This window comes from Galleria mellonella, unplaced genomic scaffold, assembly GCF_026898425.1.
Source record: "Galleria mellonella isolate WM207_F2 unplaced genomic scaffold, CSIRO_AGI_GalMel_v1 utg200, whole genome shotgun sequence".
Lineage (NCBI taxonomy): Eukaryota > Metazoa > Arthropoda > Insecta > Lepidoptera > Pyralidae > Galleria > Galleria mellonella.
This window is the reverse complement of record NW_026442034.1, coordinates 2,324,003-2,343,431: the sequence shown is the minus strand read 5'-3', so window position 1 is coordinate 2,343,431 and position 19,429 is coordinate 2,324,003. Positions and strand designations below refer to the sequence as shown.

The 19,429-nt window shown below is 34.0% G+C and overlaps 1 protein-coding gene across 2 annotated transcripts in view; it reads left to right on the top strand.

Annotated features, from left to right (window-relative positions):
• The first annotated feature begins 4,519 nt into the window (after positions 1-4,519).
• LOC113509459 (protein shifted) overlaps positions 4,520-19,429 on the top strand; it is a 29,028-nt gene continuing 14,118 nt past the window's right edge. Inside the window, exons 1-2 of one of the 2 annotated variants that reach the window (XM_052894277.1) lie at positions 4,520-4,711; positions 17,924-18,102. In XM_052894277.1, coding sequence (XP_052750237.1) covers positions 17,940-18,102 — 163 coding nt within the window. In that variant the 5' untranslated portion in view covers positions 4,520-4,711; positions 17,924-17,939. The remainder of the gene's footprint in view (positions 4,712-17,923; positions 18,103-19,429) is intronic. The other variant, XM_052894278.1, reaches the window with a different exon arrangement.

The window sequence follows — 19,429 nt, the reverse complement described above, 5'->3', positions numbered from 1 at the left end:
CTATACTCGTCGAAGAACTTTATATGGGTTGTACATTAATATACCTTTGACACTAGCTATCTACCCAGAATTGTCTGGTGCCCAACCCAGGATTAGGAACGGAGATTTGTACTATAGGCACAGACATATAAAAGCCATAAAAAGACATAAAAAGGGTCTACCCTTCTTGATAAGTGATCTTAAAAACCTCAATTAGCATCGCAGTGTTTTCGTATTCTATGATATCAATGACATTGTTCATTTCTATAGCTCACAATTACCATTTTACAACGGGTGGGAAGTCAGCTTATTGCCCTTGCATTGTAACACAAAAAGTTAAGTACAATAAATTGGTAGTTGGAGTTTCAGTATGTATTTATTTATACTTTACTAGTGACCCGCCTCGGTTTCGCACAAGTGCAATACTGGTACTGAATACTAAATATACTACAGAGTGGTTTAAAAATTAACCTTAATACTGGCTAAAGTATGAACAATTTCGAAAAATTCGTCGCGTTGATAAGTATGTTTTTTCTTAAAAAAGATCACTTTAGTATTTAAGTAAATACTATCATACAATTTCGAATATATACAAAAAAAATGTATTTACGATATTACATTAGAAATGTCTAAAATTATCAGTGTTTCTCTATTATATTATGCATCTATTATACATATAAACGTTCCTCTTGAATAACTATCTAATAAAAAAACCGCATCCAAATCCGTTGCGTAGTTTTAAAGATCCAAATACCTATACATAGAAATAGGCAACGGGAAGCGACTTTGTTTTATACTATATATTGTAGTAATGATTGTACCTACTAGTAATAAAAAATAAATATGACAGAGGTAAGCATATGTATAAAGGTGAGCTTAAATTTAAAAGAGTACTCTTCCAGCAAACCTACTGGAAAGGAGCATCAATGTTAGTATACAGATAGGATCAAAGTGTCAAACATCTTAACCTCGGCTTGATCGCGGCGAGTGTATCTTTCAATTAGTCTTAATGACACTTCCTCATTAACGAATATTGATATGTGCATATTTATTACGGCCAATAAATTTTAATAATTCTAAAGAGGAAGGACACTAAAAAGAACTATATCCCTAAGTATCTAATTCATAGATAATTACTTTATCAATACAAATATTAACATTTAATTTTAATAGTTTTCTTTTTATTTCTATGATTTTTATCCAAATATAGCTCCTATTTGTTTATTCAATTCAATCAAATAGAAAACATAGTAAAGGTAAATTTCGTATGTACTGAAGTGTATTTTATTTTATTTTTTTATACAACTTAGAATGGCAAACAAGCTGACGGCCCACCTGATGGAAAGTGATAACCGTCGCCTATAGACAATGAGCAGTACCATGGACATAACAGAGTATACTGTTTCGCCCATGATACCCCCCATGCGTTGCCATTCCTGAGGACTCAGGTGTTATTCCTCTGTACCCTGTAAATTTACGCCATATCCCACCCTTCAAAACTGAACACAGCCATGCAAAACACAACTGCTTTACGGTTGAAACACGTCTATGTCCTTCCTCTCGGTTCAGTGGTTTTGATGTAATAGTCACATTTCCCTTCACTGCTCTGCTCCTATTGATCGTAGCGTAATGAAAAGTGTATATATATATATATATATATATATATATATATATATATATATATATATATATATATATATATATATATATATATATATATATATATATATATATATATATATATTTTCGTTAAAATCCGTCGGGTACCTACTTTTATTGCAATTGGAATGGTAAATAAGCTGATAGAAAGCGACTACCTTCGGTTAAGTATACCTACATAGACAAGAACAGCACAATGTGCTTCATTCTTTTTTTTTTCTTTTCCTTAATGGCAATCGGTCGCCATTTTTACGACCATTTCTGCCAGCGTCAATGTACAAGAGGATCGTAACTCAGAATTATTACTTTTCTACGAGTATTATAGCATTCAAAGCATACCACAATCATAACAAACAATTACGCATTGTCCCATCGTGTATTTATGTATACTCAATTTAAATGTTCACCCTTCCCGCCATTTTTTTCAATATGCTGTATTGAATAGTCTACTTTTTTTTTGCTGGGTGAAAATGGTGTGGTAACCCCGCCTGCGCTAACGGGATACGCTGGCGGAGCACCAGTGAAGGTTGATAGATGAGAATGAAAACAGGCCAGTTAGCCCATCATGATGAATTCATCAGGAATTAACCATGATAGTTTCCAGGGAGAACCGCGAGGTGGTCGACCTGGTTGGGTATATTGCTAGCAAAAGGATTCTCAGTCTCCATTTCTACAATCCCTTTCCCCCTGAATAGACTATTATCTCCTTATTATTGTTTGTTAATAAGTAAATAAAGATATTTTTAGAGTTAAAAGTAGAGAGTATATACTATTATTATAGAGTTAACAATAAAGAGTACTTATTTATAATTATTATAACACCAGTGACTCTTCAAATCTCAAGTGTTACGATTCCTGAGGATTGAGGTGTTATGCCTTTATATCTCCTAATCATTTTATTGCCATATCCCGCACTTAAAAATGAAATCTACCTATGCATCACACAATAATTGAAGGTAATGGTAACCGTTACCTATACTGTTACAAGAAAGTCCTAAAAATGGGGGAGGAAAGGGATTTTTAGTATTGGAGACTGAGAATCCCATTGCTAGCAATATACCCAACCATGTCGACCTCCTCGCGGTTCCCCCTGGAAACTATCATGGTTAATTCCTGATGAATTCATCATGATGGGCTAACTGGCCTGTTTTTATTCTCATCTATCACCGTTCACTGGTGCTCCGCCAGCGTATCTCGTTAGGGCAGGCGGGGTTACCATACCATTTTCACCCATAAAAAAAATCCTAAAAGTGGATCCGATTTTTATGTTTTTGGTTTTTATGTTAATGCTAGCTTTTACACGTGTCTTCGTCCGCGTGACTAGGATATGTTTACTGACCGGGATAAAAAGTGGCCTAAGTCCTCCTCCATCCCACATTATACTTTTTTTTATATATACAACTTAGAATGGCAAACAAGCTGACGGCCCATCTGATGGAAAGTGGTAACCGTCGCCTATAGACATGAACAGTACCATGGACATAACAGAGTATACTGTTTCGCCCATGATACCCCCATGCGTTGCCATTCCTGAGGACTCAGGTGTTATTCCTCTGTACCTTGTAAATTCACGCCATATCCCACCCTTATACCGAAACACAGCCATGCAAAACACAACTGCTTCACGGTTGATACACGAAACCAAATTTTATAGTGATTGGTTAAACCATTAAAGCACTATAAAGTAACTAACAGACTCACATTTACTTTTAAAATATTAGGATAGTTGCTCTTCAGGTTGCTTACAAACAAGCGACAGAATTGCAACAGTAGAAAAACTAATACAAGATTGCAATTACCTTTGACAGGTTCCGCCGCGCCGCGGCGACGCTGAAAGTCGGCTACCGTTGGTCAAGAATTTTTTTTCTGTAAGCATCCTTTTGAAGACAATGGTTTTTTTTTTGTTTTTAAGGTACATTCTAAAGCTGTGGTATTTAGTTACGCCCTTACATTACACTATTATATGATTCGTTTCAATAGAGCTTAATGACAATATAAACAAACAATTAATTGACATGAGCAAGCTCACTGTTGTCAAATAGTAGTACAAATGAAAATATAATCCAATGTTTCAATTTATTACCAAACTTCTTTTAATAAGTGCTCCTGTAATAATTTTAACAAAAAAAAAAAACACTAAAAAAATTTATTATATCAAACTAGTACTAGAAGCACAGTTGAGTTTTTTTTTTTTTAGAAATGGAGTTACGTTTAATACCTCTGTATTTTTTTTTGTGTATATGTAACGGAATTATCTTTGACATTTTAATAATTCTTTTAACAATCACTGGCGATTACTTTCGTGCTAATTTCATATTAATTTTATTACGACAGAAGTCGTATTTTAGTGGAATGTAATATTAAATCGATAAATCAAATAGGTAATTTTCATTCAAGTAAAGTTAATTCTCTAAGCATTTTAAATTGGAATGGTTTACGAATTTATCGCCCAATTCGGAGTACAATTTCAGCTTAGAAGAACGAATAAGAAACTCAGCTGTTTAATCTTAAAAAGAGCATTTAAAATTAAACAAACTTACAAAAGTCGAGTTTACGAAAGTTATATAACAAAAAAAATCATCATCACTACTACTACATAGATTTTATTAAGTCATTATGCAAAATAAACCATTTGTTAATTGCTTTAATTTGCATAATTTTATTTTAAAATGTTTTTTATCTATGTACATACATACTTAGATGCAAGGTCACGTATGTCCTGGACACAGAATAAATAATAAGTAAGTAGTACAGTAATCCCGAATAATGACGATCTACGTATTTATATTTATAAAAAAAATATTAGAATCATCTTGTAATCTCTGTTAGAAAGCAGCAACGAATATAATTGTCTGGCTTTGTTTGCTAGCATATTGTAAAGCAAAAGCACAAATGTAGACAGTCTGTGTTGAACCACAGTTGTGTGCAGACACGTATCGGTGTTTCAATTTTAAAAGATATAAACACGTTCGCGAAGTGTGCAGCAAGTGAAGTTTAAAAGTGTGAACGTATATGCTTTGTCTTCAATTAAAAATTAAAATAAAGCGTCCACAGATTAATTTATTATTTAAGGGTATGTATAAATCATATTTTCGGTCAGTCGCTGTCGCGAAATTCTTGCGGGATAACAGCTATCTGTAAATACAGATCATTGATCCCACTTAACAAGTTAATTGTGTGATCGATACGAAATCAAAATGATTTTCTCATCGTATGTGTCATTAAGTGAAAATATACTTAGCTTTATGGATACATATATTTCATGACTTTTTCGGTACGATAAATTGTAATAAGTGAATATGATAAAGTATATAAAAAAACAAGACTGGAAAATTTGTTTTGACAGTTTATAGTCGCCATATTTATTTTTAATATTGTTGTTACGTAGCATAAAGCTTCTACAATTTAGGATTCCCACAATTGAAAGGAATATAATGACACCCTATTTATTAATTATTATCACGTATACCATTTAGGCTATGCCCACGTTACGCTCAATATCCGGACATACATACTCGATAAACAGGACTCTCCTTTTGTCAACAGTCGGGTAATATAACAAAATCCATATATGTATCTAAGAATCGCTAGAAGCCAGATATTTAAACAAAATCAATAATACATGCATGTCCTCGTATGGGCTTAAAAAACGAAGATTAAAAAGAACGGTGAAAGTAAACAATACTATCTGGCGCATGTAAACATAACAGCAGCGTTATTAATAGGGGACCAGCACCGGGATCAAATGTTCAACGCACAATGCACGGTGCACCGAGCCGGTCATGTTAATTAATATCGTCTCGGCGAATATCCAGCCGAGTTCAAGGTGCGAACAGTGCAATTATAAAACCGGTTATTTACGAGTATCCTTGCCAAAATACAGATTTTTTTGGTGTATTCTTATACCTAATGACTAGTTAAATAATTAATTTAATGTATTCAACGAAAGAATTTGCTAATTATAGTTATTTATGATTTAAATTTCGTATATGTGTCTCATTAGGCACTTACAACAAAATTAAAAAGTTATATAAAAAAAAGTTGTCCTTGCCACCTATAATAATAATTTATAATAAGGATTTTTCATTTTTTTTTTCATAATGTTTGATGTCTTCAGTTTCTTTGCTTACGAACTTACTTTTCGAAAACTAAATAAAGTATATTTTTTTTTAATACGGGTGTAAATTTTAATAATACGATTTATAACAAAACAGTAAAAAAAAAGGTACAGGAATAGGGAGGGACCAGCCGTAGCGGCGCGGCCGAAACCCGCTGCGGACAGGAGCGGTCGCGCGCCGCGCCCTGTTGCCGGACATTATTTTTTTTTTACTTTTTACTCTGTTACCTGTTTCTTCAACGGGTATCGAATCGGCTCAGAGCGGCTGGTTAGCTTAACAAGTGCATAAGCCAGAGGTGCTGCACATTGTGTCTAAACCTTTTATATTGGGAAATTTCTAAGTTTACTGCTACAAAATTGCGTTATGGAACAAATAAGAGCTCTTGAGTTTTTTCTTAGAACACAAGATTAAAATCTTATGTTGGAAAAGATTATTTACATCCGACTTCAAAAATAAGGCGGTTCTCAACACAGAGAGACTATATGTTCTCAATTCCACTGTATTTTTTTTTTCATATATCATAACTTCATCATTTGTAAATTGAAGTGGTTTTTTTTATGGAATACAATTTTTTATTATGTTTAAGCGAAAAAGTAACTTCTCGATTTCACGGTGCTTTTTGATGCATGATATTTGCCAATAATTATCGTCGATTGACAATAGGTTTAGCAATTGATAGGATTCAGTATTACTCAAGCCCCATATCTACTTCGTAAAGTTTTAAAGTTCATTTATTTAAAAATAGCCATCTTAGGTTATGGTTAACCGATGAGCCTGCAACGGCCTGACGCTAACGGTATACGCTGGTGGGGCACCAGTGAGGGATGACAGGTGAAAATGAAAAGGCAGGCCAGTAAGTCCATCGTAATCGTACATCTGAAATTCAGCTTAATGGTTTCCAGACGGGACCACGTGGAGGCCGGCCTGATAGGGTATATTGCTAGCAATGGGATTGGTAGTCCGCATTACTAAAAATCCCTTTCCTCTCTGCGAGGTCATTAGATGTAGGGATTGACCGCAATAGAAGGATCATGATATGGCCTAATCCATGCTAACAATAGTTGACCCGTTAAGGCGCCAAAAGAAAATAAACAAACGTATAAATACATTTTGAATATCAGCAAAAATATTAAGATTGTTCTATATGTATTTTTCCAAAAAAAAAGCAGTTAATTTCTCTAAATAAACTACTATGACCAACACAACAATAAATCTTTCTGATTCAAAAAAAGAATGGCAACGTACAAAAAAATGCACATTCATTTTTGAATTCTTCCTTTTTGAAATTGGCTAATGATATGGTAGGTTGGATCCCAAAATAGAATTAATAATACCAATATGGGGAAAATTATTATTATAATGCAAATGTTAGTCTGACCGGCTGGACATCCTGCGATAACGGACGAAGTGCGAATGACCCCATGTGCAGTTTGCAAATCTCTCACCAAAGTGTTATTTATTCCACAATAATATAGATTATTGTGCATTTTTTTACAACACAGGGGGCAGACGAGCATGCGGTTCACCTGATTGTAGGTGACTACCGCCGCCCATGATCACCCACAATACCAAAGGCATTACAGGTGTGCTGCCAGCATTTTAAAAAGGAATATGCCTTTTTTCTTGAAGGTTATATTGTCATATCGGTTCGGAAATACTGCTGCTGGAAGTTGATTCCAAAGAGTGGTTGTGCGTGGAAGAAAGCGCCTTGAAAAACGCACGATGGAAGACCGCCACTCGTCCAGATGGTTGGGATGAAATTTTAGTTTATGGCGGGTTGTACGATGGTGAAAATCAGCAGCAGGTATCAATCCGAATAATTCTTCAGAGCACTCCCCATGATAAATTCTGTAGCATTTGATGAAACTTGGAAGTCATCCTTGTAAATGAGAACATTTTTGTACTCTTTCATAGCGTTTACAAATACAAACAGTAAATATGTCGTATAAAAATTTTACGATTCGTCAAAGTGCCCTTATTTGTAACTACAATAATTTTGTTATGATATTTGCATGATACAAACACAACAGTGAGCAGTGTCAATTGAAAAAATAGTCATTGAAATAGGTATAACTAAAATTGGTGGAAATATTGCGTAAATAGTACATAGTTTAGGATTGTCGTCCACAAATAAGCTCTACTTCATTTGTGTGATATATCTTTACCAGAAGGAGACTTTGTACAAAAGTCGCTTGCTTGGGCATCTCTGTCCCATTCATGTTTCAACTGTGAAGCACTTGTGTTTGCATGGCTGTGTTTCGGTTTGAATTTACAGGGTACAGAGGAATAACACCCAAGTTCTCAGGAATGGCAATGCATGGGGAATATCATGGGCGAAACAGTATACTTTGTTATGTCCATGGTACTGCTCATGTCTATAGGCGACGTTTACCACTTTCCATCAGGTGGGCCATCAGCTTGTTTGCCATTCTAAGTTGTATAAAAAAATCTGATTTTACAGTATTTAAAATTGATCATTATATGTATGTCAAAACATCAAAAGAAAATGTTTAATTATTTTCATATAAAAAACAAAAACTATAATTTTGTCCGTTATTTCGTACACGTGGTTTTCAGAAGAAGAATTTTTTTTATTACACTTGTCTGTTTTTTGAATTGGCACCTTAATAAAAATTGCTACTAAAACATCAGTCGATTCCTACTATTTATTTTCCTGTTATATTTAGCGTAAACTTTATTACACAAAAAAGCGCATTAGTTGAAAAAAATTGGATCGATTTGGCAATTTTTTAATATTCACAACGTCTAATATTGTGTTTTTAATGAGAGAAAAACAAATGTACAGTTTGGAGGGAACAAAGTCTGTCAGGTCAGCTAGTTCTATTAACAAATCCAATTGATATTACAGTTTTATAGAGATAAGTTTATAATTAGAATAATTTCGGTCAGTGATTCAATATTTTTATTTACTAAAGTGAGGTCGTATGGGTCAATATGTGTTGATGTCAAATCTCTTTAATGATGATGAAAATCAACGACCGCAGGGAGAAAGGGATTGTTCGTAATGCGGACTACCAGTCTAGTTAGCTAGCAATATACCCTGTCAGGTCGACCTCCACGCGGTCTGCCCTGGAAATCATCTTGATGAATTCCAAGGTATATTTATCACGATGAGTTAACTAACCTTTCTTTTAATTCTCACCTATCATCTGGCACTGGTGTCCTGCCAGCGTGTACCGTTTGCGCTGGCGGGGATACCATTCAATTATCATCCTGAATCGAATTACAGGTGTATTCATCACGATGGGTCAACTGACCTCCTTTTATTCTCACCTATCATCTTGTTAACTGTGAATACTATTCATAATCTGTGACTTGTAACATAGATTAAATATATATTACTTTATGGTAGATTGTATTTTTTTAAACTCTCTCTGGTTTCTGCTTTGTAACATGGTCAGCGGAATAAAGCTTGCTCTGCGTAATTACCGGGTTTAATTAAGATTATCCTATAAAATAATTGCTAAAACGTTCACACCTGGCACTGGTGCCCTGACAGCATATACTGATAGTGCAGGCAGAGTTACCATTTTATTATCATCCATTAAAAAAACTACTCAGTGACGGACTAACAGGGTAGAGAAGGGTTGGGTCACCCCGGGCCTCTGATCCTGGTGGGCCTTCAAACGCCTCCATTTATCCTCATCCACATTCTTTGTACCTATATTTATTTGAATTTTATATACAGTAAAAGCTCTTTATAGTACGTTCCGTAAATATGCCGCAAAAACAGGCCGTGAATATAGACGGCCGAAGCACTTATACAGCGGCGTTAGCATTTGACAATATACTTTAGGCATTGTTGTAATAAAGTCTATTTTAGTTTTTTATTAGTATATTTGTCAACACGTTTACAAAGGACATCTAATCCTATCTAATTTTAATAATATGTACTGAGAACTGCAAATACCAAAATTTTTAGCCGCGAATATAGGAATTGGGTTGCAATTTTTTAATCCGCGAATAGTGAAAACGCAAATAATGGAAGCATGAACAAGGATCTTTTACTCTAATAAATTATATTTCACTTGCAAGATTTTAATTATTTTTTTTTTTAATTTTAACATAGCTAAAAGTTTATAAAGTTACATCAACTTCTTAAACTGGAGCTTTGCCGCCCGAGGCCTCTGACGGGCTTAGTCCGCCATTGATACTACCTAGAGTGGACTTAATTTATTACAGGTTATAAACATCGAAAACTATTTATGTAAAATACATTATTTATCTATGGTATCTTTAAGGAAAATGTATAACTTATGATACACATAAATAAATAATTTATTTTTAAAAAATCTCTCGGGTTTTACCATAAATAACAATATAGTCTTTATTCTTGTGGTTTTACCTAAGGACATTACGAGACTTCGTAACTTCACGTCATAACTGTCCATTTATTTGCTCAACAACTAAAAGAGCACTATTCTAATAGCTTATCTATATAGGTACATACCTACCTTTTTTTTAATGGGTAAACATGGAATGTCAACCCACTTGCGTTGTCGGTATACGCTGGCAGGGCACCAGTGAGAGATGATAAGTGTGAGGATGAAAGCAGGTCAGTTAGCCTATCATGATGAATTTGATAAGAATCAACCACGCGGATTGTTAGTAATGGGGTTTAATTGCCCCATTGCTAGCAATATACTCTAACAGGTCGACCTCCACGTGGTTTCCAGGGGAAACCATCGTGGTTAATTCTAGTGGAATTGTCACGATGGTCTAACTGACCTACCTTTCATCCTCACCAGTCATCCCTCACTAGTGCCCTGCCAGTGTATACCGATAGCGCGGGCAGGATTACCATTTCATTATTATCCATTAATCCCTTCCCCCTCAGATACATACCTACGTTAGTTATCTGTGTTAGTTTTATTTTATTCTTAGGTTTTATTATTATTTTTATCTTTATATGTATTTTACCAGAAAATCGTACTTTTCAACCAACCTTAAAAGGAAGTTCCCTTCTTGAATTCTCGTTTGTATTTTTCTTTGTTTGTTACCTCATAATTCTGTCAGTCATAAACTGATTTAGAAAATTATTTTTTTATTTAAAAGGGTTTAATTTTTTTTTAATAAAATAACTGGTTTTGCTACAATTGTTTTTTTTTTGTGGAACTTTATATTATATATATGTATTAAATACTAAAATAATAATGGAAGGATGAGTAATATTTTTGCACAATAAAAATCTTTACTTATTTTTATCTGGTATATTTTTTATATTTATTTAGGTAGATAGATAGAATTTATTTGCATTACTTACAACAAACAAATAACGACAAATATATAGAGTAAAAAGAGACAAAAGAATGCATATACAAGAAAAAAAAACACAATATATAAAAAAGTAACAGTTTTATTCCTTCATGCGTGTGCCATAGTAACACAAAAAAAAAAAACAGTTTATTCTTTTGCCTTCAAAAGAGCAAAACACTTTCTGTTGTGGCCAAGAGCCAGTCGCGAAATTTCTTAATAAAAAAGATAAAAAAAAGAAAAATTTACTTATATAAGGTACCTATTTTTTAATAAGTAAAAATGGAATCGTACCCCGGCTGCACTTTCGGCTATATGCAGGCAAGGCATCAGTAAACAATGTTAGACGAGATGAAAAGTTGAATTCTTACGATGTCACAACCGTAACTTATAGGCACTTAACTATAATCGTCATCATCATATCAGCCATTATCTGTCCACTGTTGGACATAGGCCTCCACTATAGACTGCTATAAGGAAATGTCCTGAACATCCTGCATCCATGAGTCCGTGCAATACATTTGAAGTCCTCATTTCGTCTTACTAGACGAAATGAGGACATGATAGACGAGGGTCATCCAACACTACGTTAGCCCTTACTATAATATCTATTAACAGAGGGAGACTTTGTACAAAAGTCGATTGCTTGGGTACCTCTGTCCCATTCGTGTTTCTACCGTGAAGCAGTTTTGTTTGCATGGCTGTGTTTCGGTTCGAAGGATGGGATATGGCGTGAATTTACTGGGTACAGAGGAATAACACCCGAGTCCTCAGGAATGGCAACGCATGGGGGGTATCATGGGCGAAACAGTATACTCTGTTATGTCCATGGTACTGCTCATGTCTATAGGCGACGGTTACCACTTTCCATCAGGTGGGCCGTCAGCTTGTTTGACATTCTAAGTTGTATAAAAGAAAACTTTTAGAATTTTATTACTTACCAATATAATTGCAGGAGGTACTTACCTACATATAATTATCTCCACTCTATATTAGTTAATTATTATTTTTAATATTATTCGTATACGACATATTTATAAAATATATTTATTTATCGTCACACTAATATGAGGTTATCGTAAATTATATTGTTTATGTATTATATTATTATGTACTCCATTGAATACCTAATGTAATAAAATATCCACCTACGGATTTACATTAATTTTAATTGTTGACAAGTATTTAATAATATTCACCTCAAACCGATAATTTTATTGGAATAATATATCTATTTCTCTCTTTGCCGTGTGTTCCCAGCATAAGCCATCTCTTTCTTCCCCGTGAGTGTCGTGAAACGACTACGAGAACTATATGGTCGAGGGATGGGCAGCAGAGTCTCTCTTTCATCATAATCAAAGACTAACTGCAGCTGCAAATCCGCCTGCCAATTGTGGCAACTATTGCCAAAATCATATCAATATATCAAATAATCAATATTCAGCAGTAATGTTCACCGCTGAACGGCTGATATGATAATGATTTAATAACATTTACATTAAATTTATAATTTTGTTGCAATTGTATTTATTTATTTATTCAAACAACTTTATTGCTTTAAAGAAAATATATTAAGAAAAGATCTTAGTTATTTTAAGTATTACTGATTTTATATGTTTTTATCAATTTTTTTCAAGTATTGGCATTTATAATTAAAATGTATTTTACAAAAAAAAATTCAATTATGGCAAAACCAGTTATTTTGATTTAAACACTAAGCTACTGAACCGATTTTGATAAAATTTCTATAGGACCAGTCTGTAAACATATATTTGCAGACAAAAACAGATATTTCCAAATCGGTTTACAACTGACAGATTTATGACGTAACAACAACAATTTTTACTTTATGATTTATAACGGGAATTATGACTTGATAGTAACATCGAGTAAACCCAGGTAAAACATTATAGTTTACATAAACGATCGCGGTAATTCCTTTCTCATATATAATATAAAATAAATACGCTGGAATTTATAATATCCTTCTTTTTCAACCAACTTCAAAAAGAAAGAATCAATTCGATTGTATTTTTTTTAAGTTTGTTACTTCATAAATCTGTCAGTTGTAAACCGATTTGGAAATATCTATTTTTGTCTGCAAATATATGTTTACAGACTGGTCCTATAGAAATTTTATCAAAATCGGTTCAGTAGCTTAATTTTTAAATCAAAATAACTGGTTTTGCCATAATTGAATTTTTTTTTGTAATACACATTTTAATTTGAAATGCCAATACTTGAAAAAAAAATGATAAAAACATATAAAATCCATGTGTAACAAATTAAAGTAAAAAAATGAAAAAAAATTTTATCCATAAAATAATACCATACTTATACAACATAACTTTTAAAATATTGTCAAATAAAATCAAGTAATATTGTAAAAAATACTAGGTGTCATTTCCATGTAGGGACGTCAAAGATATGGCCTGGCATAGAGCTGGCTGGAAGAGAATGTATAAATAAGTAAATGTATAAAACTCTTAAATAAAAAGAGAAGAGATAATTTCTTTTTTTTTTTTTAGTTTTAACTAGATGTAACAAACAGCAATATTAAGACTAATAATTGATAGATGTATCTGTGGTATTAAGTGTTTCGTTGTACTTCGTGAAGCAGTTGTGTTTACATGGCTGTGTTTCAGTTTGAACGGTGGGGTATGCCGTGAATTTACTGGGTACAGAGGAATAACACCTGAGTCCTCAGGAATGGCAACGCATGGCGAAACAGTATACTCTGTTATGTCCATGGTACGTTACCACTTTCCATCAAGTGGGCCGTCAGCTCGTTTGCCATTCTAAGTTGTATAAAAAAAAAACTCTAAAAAGTTGTGACTTAAATAAATTTAAAAAAAAAATTAGAAATTGGAAATATTTCATATGTTATTGTTATAAATAATATTCGAACCTAACATATAATAGCCAAGGTTAGTTGTTACATATTGTTAAATTCTTATTTTAAATCGTTTGAAAAAAGGATTTTTTTTTTTTATTTAATTCTCTAACTGAATCGGTTCAATTTATATTTCCGTATTTCGTGATCCGATAATATTTGTAATACAATAAGCGCCAAACCACTACTGCTATCATGTACCGAGTGCAGTTTATCTGATGACCTCTATATGTATAATTTAAACTAATTTATTGCTATTATAACAATTATGTTATGACTTGTGTTTGTTATTATTATATAATTATTTAAAAAAGAACAAATTACAATTGTTTATACTTAGCAAAACGTCATGAGTACGGAGGGAAGGGATTGTTAGTAATGGAAACTAAAGGCCCCATTGCTAGCAATGTACCCAAGCAGGTCAACCTCCACGTGGTTCCCCCTGGAAACCATCGTGCTGAATTCCAAGTGTATTCATCACGATGGGCTAACTGACCTGCCTGTTTTTTTTCATACTCATCTATCATCTCTCACTGGTGCTCCGCCAGCGTATACCGTTAACGCAGGCAGGGTTACCATTCCATTATCATATCACCCATTTAAAAAAAAAACACGTACCTACTATAAGTGATAGGCATGGGTAACATTGGTATCATTCCAATATCTAATATTTATATATTTAAATTCATTTGCACTTTAAGGGACGAATAAAGGTCATCCCATTTCGATATCGCCCATATCAGTCAGATATCTATATTAATGTCGGTGGGATTTTTTATTATGGGATTAAATTGCAAAAGAAATATTAAAATATCCATTATTTGGCCAATATATAGATATGGGTGAAAATGGTATGGTTACCCCGCCTGCGCTAACGGGATACGCTGGCGGAACACCAGTGAATTGTGATAGATGAGTATGAAAACAGGCCAGTTAGCCCATCATAGTTTCCAGGGAGAACCGCGAGGAGGTCGACCTGGTTGGGTATATTGCTAGCAAGGGATTCTCAGTCTCCATTACTAACAATCCCTTTCCCCCCGAATACGGGAGTTAGACTGTATGATTTTTGTTACCGACAATTGTATTGTTCCATTTGAAAGTCTTCTTTACACAATTGTAGCATAAAATATGATAATAATGCAACACACACAACATTGAGCGTAAAAATCGTTTATAAAATCCAATATTAAATTTAGAAACCTTCCCTGGCCTAAACACTAAGCAAGACTTCCCTTCAAATGTTTTGGTAAATAACAATTACTAAAACTAAACTAAACTAAAGTTTCATCCCAATCATCTGGACGAGTGGCGGTCTTCCACCGTGCGTTTTTCAAGGCACTTTCTTCCACGCACAACCATTCTTTGGAATCAACTTCCAGCAGCAGTATTTCCGAACCGATACGACAACATAACCTTCAAGAAAAGAGTATATTCCTTTTTAAAAGGCCGGCAGCACACCTGCAATGCCGTTAGTGTTGTGGGTGATCATGGGCGGCGGTAGTCACTTACCATCAGGTGAGCCGCATGCTCGTTTGCCCCCTGTGTTGTAAAAAAAAAAAAAAAAAATTAAGTACTACGCTAGTACTTTAAACTAAATCAAATCTTAATAAATTTAGCATATAGCAAACACTGGAGATTTTTTTTTTTAACCAAACGATTAAAAATACATTAAAAAATGGACAATAAAACTCATATTTATATCTCGTAACACAAAGAAAACATGTAGACGAATAGATAATTATCTGTTTTGAAAGTCGTTTAAAAATATTAATTCTAATCTATTGATAGACAAAACAGTTGAGCATCCCTGCGCGCAGTCTTCTTTTTTGTTAACACCTTTCGTAACTATAATTAGACATCGGGAGCTTGAAAAAAAAAAAAAGTAGAAGACATTACTTTTGACAGGGGATATTTAATGAAGTTGTCGGTTTTTTACGCGCCACGCTCGGGCTTTTCTCACGATAAATACCTGTGGAGGCACGTCCCATAAGCGCCCAATCAATTAACTCTGATAATACTATTTTTTTGTTGATACCATTTCGAAATGCCCCTTGTATGGTTGACCAACAAATTTTATGCCATTTACACGGTTATTGTTGGGCGTTCCTTTTCTCTACAAGCCATGAAATTTGTATTTTAAAGAATTATAGGAGTTGACAAGTTGCATTCAATATGATATTCAATCTCTGGCTATTTTTAAAAACTTAGTTAAATCCCAATACCTATCCTTAAATCACTTAATCCTCCTTATTTCCTACCAGAATTATGTGTGTTATAAATGCATATTTATATGTATATATGTATACATTTTTGTATGTATATAATTGTGTTTATTTACACATGTTTAGATCTATTTTTATTTAACGTGCCTCCTACCTATTTATCCTTTAATTCTTTCTACCCATAAGTTGTCTGGAAGAGATTGTTTAGCAATAAGACCGCTTTTTGTACTCCACTATACTTATTGAAAATTCTTCAACATGTCCTGTAATATTGGTGTAATAAATTGTTGAATAAATAAATAAATATTTTTTCAGAAACGTATATTCTATAATTTCTGTGATGTTTATGATCTAATAGGAGATAGTGAGCTTGTTTAGATATCATTAATTCTACTAATATTATAAATACGAAAGTTTATAACGTTGAGTTGTTGGATGGATTTATGTTTGTTACACTTTTACGCAAAAACTACTGAATGAATTTCAATAAAATTTTATACACGAGTAGATTGTATCTTAACTTACGAATAGCATATTTTAGTACTAAATCTAAACCGATCACTATATATATATATATATATATATATATATATATATATATATATATATATATATATATATATATTATATATTATATATTATATATATTCTTTATTGCACTAAAACATACATACAGTAACAACAATAAGTTAATAACAATGTTAGCAAAGGCGAACTTATCTCTAGAAGAGATTTCTTCCAGTCAACCTAACGCAGTGGCATAGGAAGTAGTGGGTGAGCAGTAATAGAGCAAAACAGAAATTAAAATAAATATTTACATAAATTATAATTCATTATATACATATATTTGAAAAATACAATATTAATACATACATATACATATAAACCTACATAAATAAGAATATATTTATACATATATAAATGTTAAATATACTATGAAATTATAAAGAAAGTAAACGTACTATATGGAGTAGAAAAGTACATAGACATTTACACCTCAGTTAGTCAATATGCCCAAAAAAACTAGTAGAGTTGTGTGCTGAGTTTACCTTCCTTGCAGTGGTATAGGTACCTAATTAGAAATCAGGGAGAGAAGGGATTATTTATAATTAGGATTGACAGCCCCTTTTCTAGCAATATACCCTGTTATGTCGATCTCCTCGTGGTTATCATATAAATCACGAAGGTTTCCAGGTAAATAACGATAAATAAATCACCATGGTTTCCAAGTAGAAAACCATGGTGATTTATTTATCGTTAGACTTGTCACGGTGAGCTAACTGAGCTGTTTCATCGTCACCTATTATCCTTCACTGGTGTCCCGCCAGTGTAGGTGAGGTTACCATTGCATTATCATCCATTAAAAAAGAATTAAATCAGCCGAAATTACATAATTACTTCAACTTGCTTTACACTGACCATCGTATCTCGTCTACGCACGCCCTAGACTTCTACAGAAACTGGTTCGGCGACTCCAAAGAAAACCTTTTAGTATACCATGTTTTTCTTTGAAGGGTGAAAATGGAATGGTAACCCCGCCTGCGCTATACGCTGGCGGAGCACTAGTGAAGGGTGATAGATGAGAATGGAAACAGGCCAGTTAGCCTATCATGATTCATCAGGAATTGATCATGATAGTTTCCAGGGGAAACCACGAGCAGGTCGACCTGGTTGGGTATATTGCTAGCAATAAGATTTTTAGTCTCCATTACTAACAATCCCTTTCCTCCCTAGTACACCATGTTGCCTGTTCTTATTATTTTACCTATTGGTTGCAGGGCATCGACTGTGACAATGTGGCGGTCGGCATCGACAGGCGCGCGCTTGGTGGCGGGGCTCGCGCTTGCTATGTCGCTGACGTTAGGCGCCGGCCGCCGCGGGCATAGGGATCCAGAGGCACGCCAGCACTCCGACATATCGCTGTGGATAGACGAGCGACAAGTCCGCATGTTCAGTGGTAACTCATCGTATCCGTTTTATACAGCTTAGGTGGCAAGCATAAACTCTGATGCGTAGGGTCCTGGCCATCTCTAACGCTATCCTAAGGGTATTTTTTTAATAGGTGATAATGGAATGGTAACCCCACCCGCGCTATCGGTATACACCGGCGGGGCACCAGTAAAGGATGATAGGTGAAAATGAACTAGATCAGTTAGCCCATCGTGACGAATTCAACAGGAATTGTTCACGATGGTTTCCAGAGGGAACCACGTGGAGGGCGACCTAATAAGGCATATTGCCTATCAAACACCTAGAAATGGGGCTGTCAAACTCCATTGCTAACAATCCTTCCCCCCCCCCCCCCAAGGGCTTTTGCGGACCGTCCAAACTGCCAGTATTTGAATCGTTGCAGAATGATTCACATGCTGGCTAACATACAAAAAAAAAAAAGTAGGTTAGGTCAATGTTATTTATTTATAAGTGTAACAATTTAATTTAATAGTTTATACTCGTATTTGGTACAAATTGATATTGTTAAAATTTTGTGGGACCTGGTTGCCTTTTTTTTTATACAACTTAGAATGGCAAACAAGCTAACGGCCCACCTGATGTAAAGTGGTAACCGTCGCCTATAAACATAAGGAGTACCATGGACATAACAGAGTATACTGTTTCGCCCATGATACCCCCCATGCGTTGCCATTCCTGAGGACTCAGGTGTTATTCCTCTGTACATTGTAAATTCACGCCATATTCCACCCTTCAAATCGAAACACAGCCATGCAAACAAAACTGCTTTACGGTTGAAACACGAATAAAACAGAGGTACCTAAGCAAATGACTTTTGTACAAAGTCTCCCTCTGGGTAAGGCCTGCTTGCTGACAACTTTGATTGCTGACACAACTAAATACATAAAATATGACTATAACGAAATATTAACAGTATTAGAAGAGCAACTAAAATAGTAACTGACATTAATGCTCTTTTCCACTTTGGGTTTGCTAGAAGAAAACTCTATTAGAGTTAAGCTCGCGTTTGTACATTTGATTACATCTGTCATATTCTTATAACTGGTGTGTACAATAAAGAATTAAATAAATAAATAACTCAACCAGAGTAATCAGCAAAGTTAAGTTTAAAAGGAAAGTAAAATAATGTCAATAAAATTTATATGTCAGCCTTATCGGTGTTATCTATCTATCCCAAACAAAATAAGGAAATATTGTATTTGGTATAGAGTTTAGATAGCCAAAATGATTATCACAGTGAATATGTCTCTGAACTTGTAAGATACAGAAAAATGTCACAAATTATCACTATTTTATATATATTATACTTATAT